Source organism: Choloepus didactylus, chromosome 23 (genome assembly GCF_015220235.1).
Source record: "Choloepus didactylus isolate mChoDid1 chromosome 23, mChoDid1.pri, whole genome shotgun sequence".
Classification (NCBI taxonomy): domain Eukaryota; kingdom Metazoa; phylum Chordata; class Mammalia; order Pilosa; family Megalonychidae; genus Choloepus; species Choloepus didactylus.
In genome coordinates, this window is record NC_051329.1 from 18,295,673 (window position 1) to 18,314,555 (window position 18,883).

Here is an 18,883-nt window from a genome sequence, read left to right on the forward strand (position 1 = left end):
GTAACCCTGATACCTAGGTCAGATCTTTATGCCAGGTTTATTAGATAGGCTTGTAGTATTATCACAGTGGTGGTGCTGGTTATTTGTTACAACTTAGACAGGAGTTGGCAAATATTTTCTTAAAGGGCCAGATAGTAAATATTTCAGGCCTCGCAGACAGATGATCTTTCTTGCAACTGCTCAATTGCATGAAAGCTACAATGAATGGACATAGTCCTGCTACAGTAAAACTCTCACAAGTCTGCAGGTCAGCTGGGGGGTTCTTCTGAGCCAGGCCTGCTCGGCTAATCCAGTCTGGGCTTGCTTCTGTGTCTGCACTCAGCTGGAGGGTCAGCTGGAGGCTGGCTGGTCTTGACTGGTCTCATTCACAGGTCTGTTCGTCGATGTGCTGTTGGTTAGGGCGAGGGGAGTGACGGAGCCCCGTGTCTCATCGTCGAGCAGGCTGGCCCAGGCTTGTTCACATGGAAGTTGGGAAAGGTTGCAAGAACAAGAGCCAAAGCACCCGGAGCCTCAGAACTTCTGCCACATTCCATTGGCCGAGGCCAGTAGAGTGGGGAAAAGGACAGCGCCTCTTGATAGGGAGGGATTGCAAGGCCCCATTGCAAAGGGCATGGATGCAAGGAAGAGTGGAAAATGAGGACATTTTTGTAATCAGTCTACCAAAGAGGAGCAAGGCAGGGTCTGTATGGTCAGTTCTGGAATTCTCGGTCGTTGCATCAGCTTGTGCAGACCCAACGCCTGGCCAGTCCTTTCAATCCCGATGTAATTGATCCCTAAACCAGCTGAAAATTCCGAATCGACTCGGTGGGGATCAATTCAGTCATGTCAAGTGAGACTTGACCTTTATCTTTAAAAAGACATGGTTGGGGGAGGGGGGAATCTGCAGGAATGAGAACCAGCCCCTCGTTTCCTCTCTGAGATGATGGAGCTGCCCCTCACAGCCTTTTGCAACAGGAGTGCAGGTGACCCCTGAACAGTTCTGCCCGTGACAGTCAGCGGAGGGTGCTTGGGGTGGCTTTGGATGCATTTTCTGATTTCTCAGTGAGAGAGAAAAAAAAATCGTTTTTTTCTCAGGGATGTTTATACCGCTCATATTCTGGTGGTTATGGCGGATTGGACGGAGTTGACTGTCCAGGTGTGCTGACCACGGGGTGCTCACCTCAAGTTTCTGAGCCCATGGATTTTTCCAAACAGGCTTTGTGCATCCCATTTGGCACTTTTTGCCTTTTAGGCCCTGCATTTAAGAAAATCAATGCTTTCTCTTTTAATTTGATAAAAATCCAAGGTACTGTGCACAGTCGTCATGAGAAAGGACCGATTTCTTGATAGCATGTTTCTGGGGATGTTTTTTTCTTTTTAGTTTGTTTTCGTGCAGGTTAGAGGACTGATCATTGGGGTCAGAACGCAGGACCCCATCCTGGGGCAAAGGCCAAGGGTTCTTTCCCACACTGAAGACAAAATCAACACTGTGGTTAGGAGCATGGCCCCAAGAGCCAGATGCCTGGGCTCAGATTCTGGCTCTGCCATTTGCTGGCTTTTGTGACCTTGGGCCAGCTACATAGCCCTTCTGTGACTCAGTTTCCTCATCCGTAAAATGGGGATAATAACAGTACCTCCTTCACAGGGTCGTTAGAAGGATGAAATTAGTTAATAGACACAGAACACTTAAACAGTGTCTGGCAAAGAGAAAGCACTCTATGAGTATTATCATTTTGTCGTTTCCGTTACTGTTCTTCATTATCCCAGTGCTTCAACATATGAGGATTGTGCCCAGGTTATCAGCTCAGGAGAATGTAATATCTGAACCAATGCATTCCAATGCATTCCTGCTGCCTTCCATTCAGTCAACAGAAATGTAGTGAGCCTCCTCTGTGTCAGGCATGGGATACCCTAGCGTGGACAGGACTCTATAGCTTGTAGGCTCATGGGCTCGAGAGGTGAGTAAACAGGCAGTTACAGTCGGGTAGCGACCGAAAGGGTGGGGACAAGGTGACATGCTGTAGGAAAGGGGGAAGCCAAGAGGCTCTGTAACCTCTTTGGAGAGTGCCTAAGCCAGACCTAGGGAATCAAGGAAGGTTTCCTGATAGAGGTGACATCTGAGCTGAGACCCACTCAAGGAGAGGCAGAGAAGAAAGAGGAAGGGACTTGTATGTCAGGAGCCAAGAACAGTGCTAAGCACTTCCCTTTGCCCTCACTCTAACCCTATGAGGCAGGTTCCATGATTACCATCATTTTACAGGTGAGAAAACTGAGGTTCGGGGAAATGAAAACATTTGGCCAAGACCACATGGCTAGTAAGGGGCAAAACTAGGATTTTGATCCAGGCAGTGTGAACAGTGTGTGGTGGGCTTGAGCAACAGAGCAGGATTTTGCCAGGCTGCAGATGGTATGCAAGGGGGAATGGGGCTGGAGAGGCAGACACGGGTCTCATGTGTGATGCTTTAGGGAGAATGAAGGTTTTAAGCAAGGGAGGAGTAGTGTCAGGTTGCAACCACTCTTGTCACCTGCAGAAATGAATCTAATGCCCACATGTCCCACATCCTCTGGTGACCAACAAGGCCCTGTGCCGGTTTGGATGTACTATGTCCCCCAGAACATGATGTTTTTTGATGCAGTCTTGTGGGGGCAGACATATTAGTGTTGATTGCGTTGGAATCCTTTGACTGAGTATTTCCATGGAGTTGTAACTCAATCAACTGTGGGTGAAATGTTTGATTGAATTATTCCCATGGAGATATGAACCCCAGCCATTCAGGGAGGGTCTTGATTTAATCACTGGAGTCCTATAAAAGAGCTCAGACAGAAGGAGCTCGGTGCTGCAGCCAACAGAGGCATTTTGAAGACGGCCATTCAAAGTAGACTTTTGCTACTCCAGAGTTCGCCTGGGAGAAACTAAGAGAATAATCCCCCGACACCTAGAGAAAAAACATCCTGGGAGAAAACCCTCTTGAAACACAACCTGTGAGCAAAGGAAGAAGACACCAGCCACATGCCTTCCCAGACAACAGAGGTGTTCCAGAAGCCATTGGCCATTCTTCTGTGAAGGTAAAATACTGTTGACACCTTAGCTTGGACACTTTTATGGCCTTAAGACTGTAACTGTGTAACCAAATAAACCCCCTTTATAAAAGCCAATCCATTTCTGGTATTTTGCCTAATGGCAGCATTAGCAAACCAGAACAGGCCCCATCCCACAACTAGCTCCCTTTGCTTATTCCCCCCTCCCCTCCCTGCTCCTGCCCCAGGCATCCCGCAGGCCTCTGTGCTGAGAAACACAAGAGCCAGCTTCTCCCTGGGCCCTACAACTTCACAGGCTTACGGTGGAGGTGAAGTGACACCCTGAGCTCAGCGTGGCATGGCAAAGCAAGCTGCTGCTATTGCTACATCCGGGCATGGCCAAGTGTCCTGTAGGGACAAAGATGGCATCGAGGGATGAGAGAAACAAGAACTGGAAGGACTGGGTCTACAGGTCCTTTAGATTAAAAGTGAGGTAATAGTGGGTGCTAAGTAAATAATTTGTGGCAGGAAGGAAAGATGGAAGGAAGGGGCTCCAAGAAGAAAACGAGAGCTGCCAAACTCTGGTTTTCCTGAAACCTGATGGACACAACCGCCCAGTGCACAGAGGGGGTCAGTTCCCTTGGAGCCGAGTGAAATAGATGCCTCTCATGGGACAGAGCCGGGGTGACCCCAGGTGGGCTACTTACTTGAGCCGCAGGCCTGGGGCCCCGCCTTCTGAGATGGTGCTTTCCAGAAACAGGGAGGGTGGACTCCTTCCTGCCCCAGAGAGCATCAGGCCCAGGGGGGAGTATTGATCACGGCAGGATGCACTTCTCAATTCCAGAGAAGAGCAATTACACAGGTTCATAATGGAGGCATCTGGCCCATTAGGGAAAGAGGAGAAACCTCGGGGAGTGGGGGCAGGGGGTGGGGGGGTGGACAGGATGCCACCCCATTTCCAGGAAACAGGCAGCAGCGAGTTAACCCTCTCCTGACCCCGCTCTCAGTGGGGACACTGTTCATGGCACCGGCTTCGCCAGGACCTTGAGACATCAGAGTTCGGGCATAGGAGCACGGCTCTGGGGCAAGATAGACTCGGGTTCAAATCTTCATGAATTCTAGCGGTGTGGCCTCGGGCATCCCCGTCGCCCCTCTGAGCCTCAGTTTCCTCATTCATAAAGAGGAGCCGATAGCAGTGCCCTCCTCGTAAGGTTACTGTGAGGGTTAAATGAGATATCGGATCCCATCTCTGTCACCAGCAAGCTGTGTGGCCTTGAGGACATGACTGCACCTCTCTGAGCCTGTTTCCTCCCCCTCTAATCTGTGGATAATACTTCTGACCCTGGCAGGTTGTTGGGAGAATTAAATCACGTGTGTAAAGCACCCAAGTCAACACCTGGCTCCTTGCGGGTGCTCAATGCAGGGTGTCCAAAAAGTCAGCAAGCATAGGTGAGGCTTATTTTTAAACAGTGCGTTAGTTACGCTTTTAAGAAATAGGCTCAGTGTGCTTTTCCTCAACACCTGGATACATTTCCAATTTACATAAATTTAAAGCAAGGAGTACAATTGTTATTCTGGGGTGGGATGGGGAGTACAATAAATACACTGTTTCCCTGTATTTCCAGGCTTTGGGGACACTCCATGCTATAGTTATTATACTTGAATTGGATTAAAACTTGGACATCCTGTGGGAAATTTATTTCCTTTGACTCTCTCGTTTGCCTGAGTCAAGACCCCTAGCTGGGGACCCCTCGATTGTCCAGATAACTAGCATAGGGTCATCTCATTTCAAAACATGGCTCGGCCACCCCCTGGCCCATTGACCTGGCCCAAGTTCCGTAAATCCTCTGGGACTGAGTCCTCATCCATAAAATAGAGCTAATGAACACCTCCCACGGCCATGGCAAAGCTTAATGAGATTGTGGGTGCAAAAGACTAGCACAATACCTGAAACACGGTGGCAGCTCTCCACTCGGGAGCCGGCGCCACCACCACTCATGCCCTAACAAGCTCCCACTGTGCTCCCCCTCTCTCGTCTTTGCAGCGAACCCCTCTTCCGCCAGCTCTGTGCCCTCCACTGGCTCCTGGAGGCCCTGACCATCGACCACAGTCACCACACCATGAAACCCGTGATCACCTGCTGGAACCTCAAGTACGCCCAGTCCTCCACCTGCCCCGTGCCTTCCTCCCCTCCTCTTGCTGTCTTGCTTGGTGGGTGGGTTTCGGAGTCCTTCTGTGCACTCTGTGGGACCCAGGCTGCAGCATGGGGTCTTGTACAGGCTGCGTGTACCTCTTCCAGCTCTGCATTCAGGGGTGGTGTGTTGACAGCTTGGAATCAGCCACAGTGGGAGAACTTACACCACGGGAATCAGCAGGCTGCAAATCAGGGTTTTTAGGTTGTTCTGTTTTGTTTTGAGACCCAGTTGTTAAGCATTTTCCTGCACTCCCATACACCACTGCCTCTACCCCTAGATTTCCTGACCGTCTCTTCTTGGGTGGTGTCTGTCTTTGTTTGCTTCTCTTCTTCTTCCTCCTTCTCCTCTTCCTCCCTTGCCCTTTTCCCCTTCACTTTCTCCTTGTTCTTGGCTTTGGTTTTTTTTCCCCCTTTATTTCAATGTGTCTTGGATTTTTATTTTCTAATCTATAATGCGGCTGTCTCTCCGTTTGGACCCAAGGGAAAACTCAGTGCCCAGGTCCCTGGAGCATCTGGCTTTGCTCAGACACAAGCTCCAGAAATGTTAACTAGACCAAGAAAAGCGTTAGCTGTGTCTGTGTCCCCACCAGAGGGGAAGGCTCATGCAAAAGCCTTGCAGCCACTGTTGCAGAACCCGCAAAGGAGAAAGAGGAGCAGGCGGCAAAGACCCAGGTCTTTGGGGGTGGGGTGGGGGGGTCCGATTGGCTGCAAGAATGAGACAAAAAAGGTAAAGAGCCAGGACCTGAGGAACTGAATTTGCTCTGTGACAGTCCCAGGCTGATTTAAATAAAATAGTTCCCCATCCCCAATGCCAGCCCTCCCCACCCCACCCCCAGTACCCAGCTAAGGGCACCCTCTCAAGGTAAAGTCCGTAGAGCCTTTAGCCCAATGTCTGGGAGCACCAGTGTTCATTAAAATGGTAGCTATTGAAGATAAAAATCCCCATTTTTAATTAAATCGTTCCTCCTGGGGGCATCTACCACCCATCTCCCCAAATCTCCCCGATTCATCTGTTTTGCCCGAGTCCAGAAAAACTAACCTCAAATGCAACCAGAACTACGAATCCTGCATCTGTTGACAGACCCATGATTCCCAGTTGAGTGCATGTTTTTTGGCTGGGATGAATTTAAAACTGTAATTTCCTCTCATGCAGTGGTTTGCAACATTAATTTTTTTTTAAGTGGCAGAATATCTTTTTTTTGTTAATGGAACACATGTAAAATGACTTACTCTAAATGAAGCTTCTGCATGAAGCAAAAGTAGAGGGAGGGTGTGTGTCCCTGGGAAGCCAGGGGCCCCTCCCCACCATGGACCCCAGTTATTTCCAAAATATCCATGTGGCTCCCAAAATCTGTTTGAAAACCACAGCCTTAAAACATTTTCCATGCATTACTTTTCTTTTTTTAAAAAAATTGTTCAAACAACATATGAATATAATTTTTTCTCATTGAAAATGTTCCCCCCAAAATTCAGAAGTACATAAAGTAGAAAAGCCTTTATTCTTCCCTGAATTCATTCCCTTCCCCAAAGGAAAGACTTTTTAAAGGTTTGAGATGCGTCCTTCCAGACCTTTCTAATGCCTTCCCCTTACATAGACACATACATACACAAGCTTTCTTTTACAGAAATGGGATCATACTCTACATATTCTCTACCTGATTTTTTTTTTTCCTTTTACAGTGTGCTTTGGGCATCCTTCCTTGATGGTATATATAAATTCCCACATTCCTTTTAACAGTTTCAGAGGATTCCATGGTATAGATCAGCCATAACTGAGCAGACAAACCCTTTCTAAATTGATGGACACAGGTCATTCACAGGTTTTTGCCATTTCAAGCAGTACCACACAGAACCTCCTCGTATATACATTTTGTGCCCAGCTGAAAATATTTCTGCTGGCTGGATTCTGAGAGATGGAATTGCTAGGTCAAAGCAACATCTAACTTTTTCACAGTTGATTTTAAGAAAAAGGCCCCTGAGCCCGTGGGCTTCTAATAGCCTCTCATCTCCTGTGCAAGCTACCAGTGGCCACGATTTGCCTAAGACATACAGGCACCCATTCTCCTGAACCACGAAGGAATATCATCTAGAATTTGGATGGAGGAGAGGAAAGGGCCATCTTTATTTCCTTTTGGTTGGTTTTAGACATGTGTCCAGAATGTGATCGGAAAACATTAACGGCAGCACAAAAAGACATAGCAATCACACTGAGGGTGGCAGAGATCTCCCATGACTTCCAGGGCAGAATTCCTTCATGGATCCGAGGTTGTCCAGCTCTTTAAAGAGCAGAACCTGAGCCAGAAGGATCCAGAGAGAAAAATCCAGTCCAGGAAAGGCAAAGTATGTGCTGAGTTTTTGTTTTGTTTTGTTTTTTCATAGTGAACCATTTGCTCCTGATGGGGATTTTCATTTGGGGTCAGTGGTGTGCTGATGAGTGTTTAATAACCAGCTCAGGAGGAAAATATCATGATTTGTAGCAATGCCGATTTCCATGGTGTAAATACTCCCATCACAGTTAGTTGTGAGCTACCAGTGTGATGTCACCGAACTTGGAGTTGGGAACAGATGCACACCCTCAGCTCTTAAAAGCTGTAGGAGCTGGCTCCTGCAAAACACTCTTTGGGATTCATAAAAAAAAAAAGTTATTCTGGGGTGGAGATAGTGGTTAAATTCCCTAGAAGATGCCAGAAAGCATCCTTTCAGTAAGCAAGGAAAAGAGTGGGATGTCTTTTCACTAATGCCTAATTCTAATTATGAGGTTTTGCCTTTTTTCACAGTGTGAATTTATCTCAAATCTTCTCAAATGCATCTTTTTTTAAAGCCCAGGGGGATTAAAGGAACAAGAACATAAGTTTTTGCATAAAATGGACCTTGCCACTAAAGAGCTGTGTGACCTTGAGCAAGTCACTTAACATCTCTGGGCTTGTGTTTCTTCATCTCTCAAATGGGTTCCTGCCTCTTAAGTGTTATTGTAAAGATTAAGCAAGATAAATTCTGCAGAGCCTCTAGCCCAATGTCTGGGAGCATGCGTGTTCATTAAAATGGTAGCTATTAAAGATTTTAAAAATCCCCGTTTTAAAGGACAATTAGCTCTATGATTATCAATGCTATGGAGACTTAAAGTGAGGAAGGAAATAAACTTCTGAGCAGATTTTTACCAGCTAATGAGATCTATGTTCACTGGGCGGATGGACAAACAGACAGAAAGCCACACAAAGTCAATCAAAATCTGGCGGCAAGCTGCCAGGGTCCCTTTTATTAAAGCATTTTGAGGCATAAACCCCAGGTCCTGAGACCCAGCATGCATTTGCCAAAAGGAAACACCCACCCCTGGGAATCCGAGATCCCAGAGGCTTCACTTCTATCAGGTACATTGGCAGCTGGCAGATCTGATCCCTCCCCACTATGGATTTTAGAGCAAGAAAGTGCGGGTAGCCTGCCCTCAACGTGGGCTTTCTACAGGTGGGAATATTGAGCCAAAGGGCAGCAGCAAGCAGAAGGGTCTCTGTCAGGTGCAGAAAAACCTCATATTTGGATGGACTGATGGATGGTTGGGTGAACTAACAGATGACAGATCTTAGGATGTCCCTGAGGGCTGCATTCGAGTCTCTGCTTTATTTAAAAACAGAAAGAAAGAAAAACCTCTTTCCAATTTCACTGTGTGGTGATTCAAGCACATGATCATTTCCCAACCTCCTCCTTCATTCTCCTGTTCTTAGGAGAGTTTATTTCACTTGACAGGAGGGTTGCTTACGGACACAACAGAAGCAGAAACCAAGCCTTTTGTCACAAATGTGCTAATTACCCTTCTGTGAAAGACGTGAGCCTCTGGTTGGGCAAAGCCCATCCTGATTTTATATGTAACAGTCCACGGATCTTCATCTGAAGCATTGGGACCAGCTGTGTTTCAGAATGCAGTTTTTTTTTTTTTTTTTTTTTTTTTGCATTTTAGAAAGGAAGTGTGACATATCCCACAGAGTACGTAACACCCCTTCTTAGAGGGTCCTGGGCAGCGCCCTGTCATCAAGCAGAATATTGCTACAGAAAAAATAAATATTTATACTAAATACATAATAAAAGGTAAATAAAAGTCACAAATAGCCTCCCATCTATTCAGATCACGTTTTGCTGCCAAATAAGTTATTAAAGATTTTTTGGCTTTCAAGGTGCTTTGGATCTGGGAGTTAGATAAGGCTCGTGAACCTGTTCTGGTAATGTTCTTATAAGAGGCTAACATCCTAAGGACCCGCTAGAAGGACTGACTACAGAGGCGCAAACCAAACAAGGTGCGGGGACACCCGGCGGGCTTGAAGGCCACGTCCTGTACCCCACACCCGTCTCCCCTAGTCCCAGAAGGAAAGAGCACAGGGCAAACCCCTGACAAAGAGGAGGGCAAACAGTTACTGATTTACCCCTCCAGGCAGGGGACAACATGCACTGCTGGGGGGAGGGGGGAGCAGCTCTCCCAGCAGCTCTGGATGCTCCCCTGTTGCCATGGGAACAGGAGGGGCTACATCTCAGTACCCCAGGCTGTCCCAGAGAGACACCAGTGGACCCACTCTTAATTGGGGGACCAGGTGGGTGTTACCCTGACTTTATCCAGAGTCCAGGCACAAAGAACCTACCCCTTCTTAAAGGGAAAAAATAAACAAAACAAACATATGGCTGAAGACATTTTGTTTGATGAAACAAGCCAGACTCCAAACGACAGTGATCTGCCTGATATGCAATACCTAGAATAAGCAAATTCATAGAGACACAAAGTGGATCAGAGGTTGCCAGGGACCGAGGGGAAGGGAAAGGGGAGTTATTACTTCTTGGCTAACGAGTTTCTTTTTGAGGTGATGAAAAAGTTTGGGTAATGGATGGTGGTGATGGTAGCCCAATATTGTGAATGTAATTAATACCACCGACTTGTACATTTGAAAGGTGTTGAAATGGGAAATTTTTAATTGAAGATGTTACTACAATTAAAAGTTCAAAAAATGTGTCTATATATATATATAGCTAAAAAGCAACCATACTTTGATATTTCAAATATGACACAGGCACCTAAATTCAACTAATGTGCTCGCATAGTAATAGCTGGCAGGAAACTGAGGCACAGAGAATTTAAGTTGCTCGTAGTAGCATGGCTAGTAAAGGATAAGTCAGGATTTGAATCCAGGTATCCTACTTGCAAAGCATTCATGCTTAAGCACTAAATTTCTGTGCCGTCTGTTTCTAGCTAAAGCCCAAAGTCTTCAATAATTTAGAGAACGTTCTGGTATCCCCCGCAGAGAGAGTATCTCATTATAAAGTGGTATTTGCTAGGGAACCCCAAAATACATAAAGGACCTGGCTTACTAACATAATATGGTCTATAAATATATAACTTTCTTTTACAAAAAAAAAAAAGGTCCTTCTACACATACTGTTTTGCAGCTAACTTCTTTGTTGCTTCACTGAATATATAGGAACCATCCTTCCATGCCTGAGCCTCTGCCTTTCAATGGCCATGGAATTTATCAACTTACGGAGGTACAGGTATCTACATAACCATTTTTCCTAAGACCTTTAAGTGTTTTCCAGGTTTTCACTCTTACAAAACCACGCAGCATTGTTGCGAACAACATACATAATGGCAAATATCATATTTAAGTTGCTTCTCGCCTGCCCTGCCACCCCAACCCCAAGAAAGTCTCATTTATCTTGAACCTGCTTCTTTTCCAGGACTGCTGGGAATACAGCAGTAAAGAAACGAGACAACATCCGTGCTCTTAAGAGCTTCCTTTCTAGTGATGGAGTGGGAGGGGTGTCGGGCAGGGAAGAGTCAACAGGTGATAAACATGTGACAGCAATACATGTCATGAAAAAATTAATGGGGTGATATGATAGTGACAGGGAGAGGGGGTGACTTTTAATTGGGTCATCAGGGAAAGACTCACGTTAAGCAAAATTTCAGGTTTCCCTGCTGTCTCCAGTCCGCAGCGATTTAATTGCATCACTCACTCCGCCACTCTTGTACTCAAGTGGGCATTACTAAAGGTGTGGGGGATGTGGCAGGATGGTCGGACTATCTCTACTCAGGAGGCAGGATGAGTCCAGGCGATCCCAAGAGCTATGTCCTTTGCCTCTCCCTGGAGCTAAATGAGCAGCTACCTCTGTTACCCACCTCGGCCAGGGATGTGTGAACAGGTCCTAAACTGGCTGGACAGACTATCCACCTGGAGAATCAGGTGTTTTAACCCAAACACGAGCTCAGGAAGAGAGGGTGAAGTGTCTGAGAAAATTGCACTGCATGCCACCATGGATTGACATCTTCAGGGGCCCACCAGGAACAAAATGTGCTGGTTGAACAAAAGGCGAGGCTGTTCAACACCCTCTTCCCTTGATTTCTGGCTAATAGAAGTCCCCATAATGCTTTAGCCCGGGGAAATTTCAGTCTGAAAATTATAGCTACTTCTCCCCACTAATCTGTCTTAGTGACTGGTCCTCCACCATCCTGAACTCCTCTTCCGAGCCACACTAAGATTTCTGTTGGAAAAAACATGTTAATCGCTAAATTGCATTCACTTCTCCGTACTTTACAGATGAGGACACTGAGGCTGAGAGAGGCTAAACAACTTATTCAAAATCACACATCTAGGAAGCAGCAGGGCAGACTGAAGACGGAATCTGCCAGTCTGAGCAATTCTAAATCCACTCTTTTTTTAAAAAAAAATTTTTTATTGTGGCAACACACATACCATAAAATTTGCTGTTTTAATAATTTCTAAGTGGTTAACTCAGTGGCATTAATATTTACAATGTTGTGCTACCATCTCCACCTTCCACCAGCAAAACTTCCTCATCACCCAAAGCAGAAACTCTGCACCCATTAAGTGATAATTCCCTAATCCCCCAGCCCCCAGCCCCTCCCAATCTCCAGTCTACTTCCTGCCTCTAGGAAATTGTGTATTCTAGATATTTCGTGTAGGTGGAACCATACAATATTTGTCTTTCGTGTCTGACTTTTTTCACTCAGCATGATGTCTTCAAGGTTCGTCCATGTTGTAGCAGGTATCAGCTCTTCATTCCTTTTCACAGCCAAATAGTATTTCTACATCCATTCCTCAGCACCATAATAGATCACTTTTCTAGTTTTGATGCTCAGACAGGTCTCAGGCAATGGACTTTGTAATGAACAATTCCAGAATCTCAGTGGCTCAACACAACAGAAGTCCACTTCTGGCTCACACTACATGTTCAGCCCGGAGGCTGTGCTCATTATAGTCACACTTACCATGACACACCATCTCAACTCTCACTTCCACCATCACAATGAAGGAAAAGGGAATTTGACAGCTTGAGGACTGGCTCTTAAAGCCACTTTCTTAAAGCCACGTCACTTTCATATATATATATCAAGATGGAGAATTTTATTATTTTCTATATCATGTTGCTGCAAATCACTAGAATCTGAGGTTCCATACAACAGGGAAATAAAGATATAATAGATAAAACTATTAATATGGACTGTACACATAGACCTTGATGTTAAGAATATGCTTTTGCCTAGAAATATAATCCAGGATTCTGCTAAGTGTATTTTCCTTACTACATGGATCCATTCATCAGTTTTCTGCAACATGTGAAAGAATATATATATATTTTTTGGTTTGGAAATGGTCTCATTGAATTAGGAAATAAACTCCCAGCTAAAAAGATAAAGGAGCTGGTTTCAATCTGGACAAGCTTTCTGGTCTCAGATAATAAAAATGAAATTTGGTAGGGAAGTGGTTAATTGGGTTAGTTTTGAACATAAGAGTGATTAGACAGAGCTGCGTCAGCAGAGTGGTGTTGAATGGCATTTATTTATTTTTCTTCTTTTCCTATCCCTCCAAGCTCCTTTTAGGACAATGCTGTCCATATATATTTTTTTTTTAATTCAGTTTTATTGAAATATATTCACAAACCATACAGTCATCCATGGTATACAATCAACTGTTCACAGTATGATCAAATAGTTATGCGTTCATCACCACAATCTATTTCTGAACATTTTCCTTACATCAGAAAGAATCAGAATAAGAATAAAAAATAAAAGTGAAAAGAGAATACCCAAACCTTCCCCCCATCCCACCCTATTTGTCATTTAGTTTTTACTCCCATTTTTCTACTGATTTTTTTTCAATTTTTTAACTTTGTTTATCAAAAAATTAAAAACAAACAGGCAAACAACAACCAAAAAAAACCCACAACATTTCAAACAAAGCAATGGATTAAGGAAAACAAATAACCTAAAATAACTACTTTGCTTCCAATATGTTCCTACCATACCCCAAGAAAATTAATAAACCATGTCCAAACAGAGGAGTAAGAAAAACAAATAATCTAAAATAACTACATTGCTTCCAACATGTTCCTACCATACCCCAAGAAAATTAACAACCCCTAAGAAAACAAAGGAATAAGAGAAAAAAAAACCTAAAATAACTCTATTGCTTCCAACATGATCTTACTATATCCAAGAAAGTTTACAAACCATAATCATTCCTGAGCATTCCCATAACATTCAGATTACCCTCCATAGTTTATCTGTTCTTATTAGATTATCATTCCCCCTCCACTAATTGGTATCTCTAGGTCCCCTACATTCTACAGTATAAAACATTGTACATTTTTCACAGAATTCACATTAGTGGTAACATACAATATCTCTCTTTTTGTGCCTGGCTTATTTTGCTCAGCATTATGTCTTTTTTTTTTTTTTTTTTTTTTTTAATCATCATTTTATTGAGATATATTCACATACCACGCAGTCATACAAAACAAATTGTACTTTCGATTGTTTACAGTACCATTACATAGTTGTACATTCATCACCTAAATCAATCCCTGACACCTTCATTAGCACACACACACAAATAACAAGAATAATAATTAGAGTGAAAAAGAGCAATTGAAGTAAAAAAGAACACTGGGTACCTTTGTCTGTTTGTTTCCTTCCCCTACTTTTCTACACATCCATCCATAAACTAGACAAAGTGGAGTTTGGTCCTTATGGCATTCCCAATCCCATTGTCACCCCTCATAAGCTACATTTTTATACAACTGTCTTCGAGATTCATGGGTTCTGGGTTGTAGTTTAATAGTTTCAGGTATCCACCACCAGCTACCCCAATTCTTTAGAACCTAAAAAGGTTGTCTAAAGTGTGCGTAAGAGTGCCCACCAGAGTGATCTCTCGGCTCGTTTTGGAATCTCTCTGCCACTGAAGCTTATTTCATTTCCTTTCACATCCCCCTTTTGGTCAAGAAGATGTTCTCCATCCCACGATGCCAGGTCTACATTCCTCCCCGGGAGTCATATTCCACGTTGCCAGGGAGATTCACTTCCCTGGGTGTCTGATCCCACGTAGGGGGGAGGGCAGTGATTTCACCTTTCAAGTTGGCTTAGCCAGAGAGAGAGGGCCACATCTGAGCAACAAAGAGGCATTCAGGAGGAGACTCTTAGGCACAAATACAGGGAGGCCTAGCCTCTCCTTTGCAGCAACCATCTTCCCAAGGGTAAAACTTATGGTAGAGGGCTCAACCCATCAAACCACCAGTCCCCTATGTCTGTGGTCATGTTAGCAACCATGGAGGTGGGGTAGGCGAATACCCCTGCATTCTCCACAGGCTCCTCAAGGGGGCACTACATCTTTTTTTTTTCCTTGTTTGTCTTTTTTCTTTTTCTTTTTTTTTTTTAACTTTCCCTTCTTTTTTAAATCAACTGTATGAAAAAAAAAGTTAAAAAGAAAACAAACATACAATAAAAGAACATTTCATCGTTCCTTCTTACTGCCGCGTAGTATTCCATCGTGTGTATATACCACATTTTATTTATCCACTCATCTGTTGAAGGACATTTGGGTTGTTTCCATCTCTTGGCAATTGTGAATAATGCTGCTATGAACATTGGCGTGCAGATATCTGTTCGTGTCACTGCTTTCCGGTCTTCCGGGTATATACCGAGAAGTGCAATCGCTGGACCGAATGGTAGCTCTATATCTAGTTTTTTAAGGAGCTGCCAGACTGACTTCCAGAGTGGCTGAACCATTATACAGTCCCACCAACAGTGAATAAGAGTTCCAATTTCTCCACATCCCCTCCAGCATTTGTAGTTTCCTGTTTGTTTAATGGCAGCCATTCTAACCGGTGTTAGATGGTATCTCATTGTGGTCTTAATTTGCATCTCTCTAATAGCTAGTGAAGCTGAACATTTTTTCATGTGTTTCTTGGCCATTTGTATTTCCTCTTCAGAGAACTGTCTTTTCATATCTTTTGCCCATTTTATAATTGGGCTGACTGTACTATTGTCATTGAGTTGTAGGATTTCTTTGTATATGCAAGATATCAGTCTTTTGTCAGATACATGGTTTCCAAAAATTTTTTCCCATTGAGTTGGCTGCCTCTTTACCTTTTTGAGAAATTCCTTTGAGGTGCAGAAACTTCTAAGCTTGAGGAGTTCCCATTTATCTATTTTCTCTTTTGTTGCTTGTGCTTTGGGTGTAAAGTCTAGGAAGTGGCCTCCTAATACAAGGTCTTGAAGATGTTTTCCTACATTATCTTCTAGGAGTTTTATGGTACTTTCTTTTATATTGAGATCTTTGGTCCATTTTGAGTTAATTTTTGTGTAGGGGGTGAGGTAGGGGTCCTCTTTCATTCTTTTGGATATGGATATCCAACTCTCCCAGCCCCATTTGTTGAAAAGACCATTATGGCTCAGTTCGGTGAGTTTGGGGGCCTTATCAAAGATCAGTCGGCCATAGATCTGAGGGTCTATCTCTGAATTCTCAATTCGATTCCATTGATCTATATGTCTATCTTTGTGCCAGTACCATGCTGTTTTGGCAACTGTGGCTTTATAATAAGCTTCAAAGTCAGGGAGTGTAAGTCCTCCCACTTCGTTTTTCTTTTTTAGGGTGTCTTTAGCAATTCGAGGCATCTTCCCTTTCCAAATAAATTTGATAACTAGCTTTTCCAAGTCTGCAAAGTAGGTTGTTGGAATTTTGATTGGGATTGCATTGAATCTGTAGATGAGTTTGGGTAGAATTGACATCTTAATGACATTTAGCCTTCCTATCCATGAACATGGAATATTTTTCCATCTTTTAAGGTCCCCTTCTATTTCTTTTAGTAGAGTTATGTAGTTTTCTTTGTATAGGTCTTTTACATCTTTGGTTAAGTTTATTCCTAGGTACTTGATTTTTTTAGTTGCTATTGAAAATGGTATCTTTTTCTTGAGTGTCTCTTCAGTTTGTTCATTTCTAGCATATAGAAACATTACTGACTTATGTGCATTAATCTTGTATCCCGCTACTTTGCTAAATTTGTTTATTAGCTCTAGTAGGTGTATCGTTGATTTCTCAGGGTTTTCTAGATATAAGATCATATCATCTGCAAACAATGACAGTTTTACTTCTTCTTTTCCAATTTGGATGCCTTTTATTTCTTTGTCTTGCTGGATTGCCCTGGCTAGCACTTCCAGCACAATGTTGAATAACAGTGGTGACAGCGGGCATCCTTGTCTTGTTCCTGATCTTAGAGGGAAGGCTTTCAGTCTCTCACCATTGAGTACTATGCTGGCTGTGGGTTTTTCATATATGCTCTTTATCATGTTGAGGAAGTTTCCTTCAATTCCTACCTTTTGAAGTGTTTTTATCAAAAAGGGATGTTGGATTTTGTCAAATGCTTTTTCAGCATCTATTGAGATGATCAATTGATTTTTCCCTTTTGACTTGTTAATGTGTTGTAATACATTGATTGTTTTTCTTATGTTGAACCATCCTTGCATGCCTGGAATGAACCCCACTTGGTCATGGTGTATGATTTTTTTAATGTGTCTTTGGATTCGATTTGCAAGTATTTTGTTGAGGATTTTTGCATCTATATTCATTAGGGAGATTGGCCGGTAGTTTTCCTTTTTTGTGGCATCTTTGCCTGGTTTTGGTATTAGATTGATGTTAGCTTCATAAAATGAGTTAGGTAGTGTTCCATTTTTTTCAATGTTTTGAAAGAGTTTGAGTAAGATTGGTGTCAGTTCTTTCTGGAAAGTTTGGTAGAATTCCCCTGTGAAGCCATCTGGCCCTGGGCATTTATTTGTGGGAAGATTTTTGATGACTGATTGGATCTCTTTGCTTGTGATGGGTTGGTTGAGGTCTTCTATTTCTTCTCTGGTCAGTCTAGGTTGTTCATATGTTTCCAGGAAATTGTCCATTTCTTCTACATTATCCAGTTTGTTGCCATACAGTTGTTCATAATATCCTCTTATAATTTTTTTAATTTCTTCAGGATCTGCAGTTATGTCACCTTTTTCATTCATTATTTTGTTTATATGGGTCTTCTCTCTTTTTGATTTTGTCAGTCTAGCTAGGGGCTTGTCAATCTTGTTGATCTTCTCAAAGAACCAACTTTTGTTGATATTTATCCTCTCTATTGTTTTTTTGTTCTCTATGTCATTTATTTCTGCTTTAATCCTTGTTATTTCTTTTCTTGTACTTGGTTTAGGATTGGTTTGCTGTTCATTTTCTAGCTTCTTCAGTTGATCCATTAGTTCTTTGATTTTGGCTCTTTCTTCCTTTTTAATATATGCGTTTAGTGCTATAAATTTCCCCCTTAGCACTGCTTTTGCTGCATCCCATAGGTTTTGGTATGTTGTGTTCTCATTTTCATTCGTCTCTATATATTTAGCAATTTCTCTTGCTATTTCTTCTTTAACCCACTGATTGTTTAGGAGTGTGTTGTTTAACCTCCAGGTATTTCTGAATTTTCTAAGTCTCTGATGGTTATTGACTTCTAATTGTATTCCATTGTGGTCAGAGAATGTGCTTTGAATAATTTCAATCTTTTTAAATTTATTGAGGCTTGTTTTATGTCCCAGCATATGATCTATTCTGGAGAAAGTTCCGTGAGCACTAGAAAAGTATGTGTATCCTGGTGATTTGGGATGTAATGTCCTGTAGATGTCTGTTAAATCTAATTCATTTATCAGATTGTTTAGGTTTTCAATTTCCTTATTGGTCTTCTGTCTGGTTGATCTATCTATAGGAGAGAGTGATGTGTTGAAGTCTCCCACAATTATTGTGGAAACATCAATTGCTTCCTTTAGTTTTGCCAGTGTTTCTCTCATGTATTTTGTGGCACCTTGATTGGGTGCATAGACATTTACGATTGTTATTTCTTCTTGCTGAATTGCCCCTTTTATTAGTATGTAGTGGCCTTCTTTGTCTCTCAAAACATCCCTGCATTTGAAGTCTATTTTATCTGAGATTAATATTGCTACACCTGCTTTATTTGGCTGTAGCTTGCATGAAATATTTTTTTCCATCCTTTCACTTTCAGTTTCTTTGTGTCCCTGTGTCTAAGATGAGTCTCTTGTATGCAACATATTGATGGTTCATTTTTTTTGATCCATTCTGCGAATCTATATCTTTTAATTGGGGAGTTTAATCCATTTACATTCAATGTTAAAACCGTGAAGGCATTTCTTGAATCGGCCATCTTATCCTTTGGTTTATGTTTGCCATATTTTTCCCTCTCTCTATTAATGTCCTTTATTGTACCCATACCGAATCTCTTTAGTACTGAACCTTTCTCCAAGTCTCTCTGTCCTGTCTTTGTTTCTCTGTCTGTAGGGCTCCCTTTAGTATCTCCAGTAGGGCAGGTCTCTTGTTAGCAAATTCTCTCAGC

General features: G+C 42.9%; 1 protein-coding gene across 5 annotated transcripts in view; it reads left to right on the forward strand.

Moving 5' to 3' along the window:
• CCDC60 (coiled-coil domain containing 60) overlaps positions 1–18,883 on the forward strand; it is a 200,223-nt gene that overhangs the window by 133,248 nt on the left and 48,092 nt on the right. For 4 of the 5 annotated variants that reach the window (XM_037817367.1, XM_037817366.1, XM_037817369.1 and 1 more), the window contains one exon: positions 5,042–5,149. The exons of the other annotated variant lie outside the window; for it this stretch is intronic. In XM_037817367.1, coding sequence (XP_037673295.1) covers positions 5,042–5,149 — 108 coding nt within the window. The remainder of the gene's footprint in view (positions 1–5,041; positions 5,150–18,883) is intronic. 5 annotated transcript variants of the gene reach the window in all.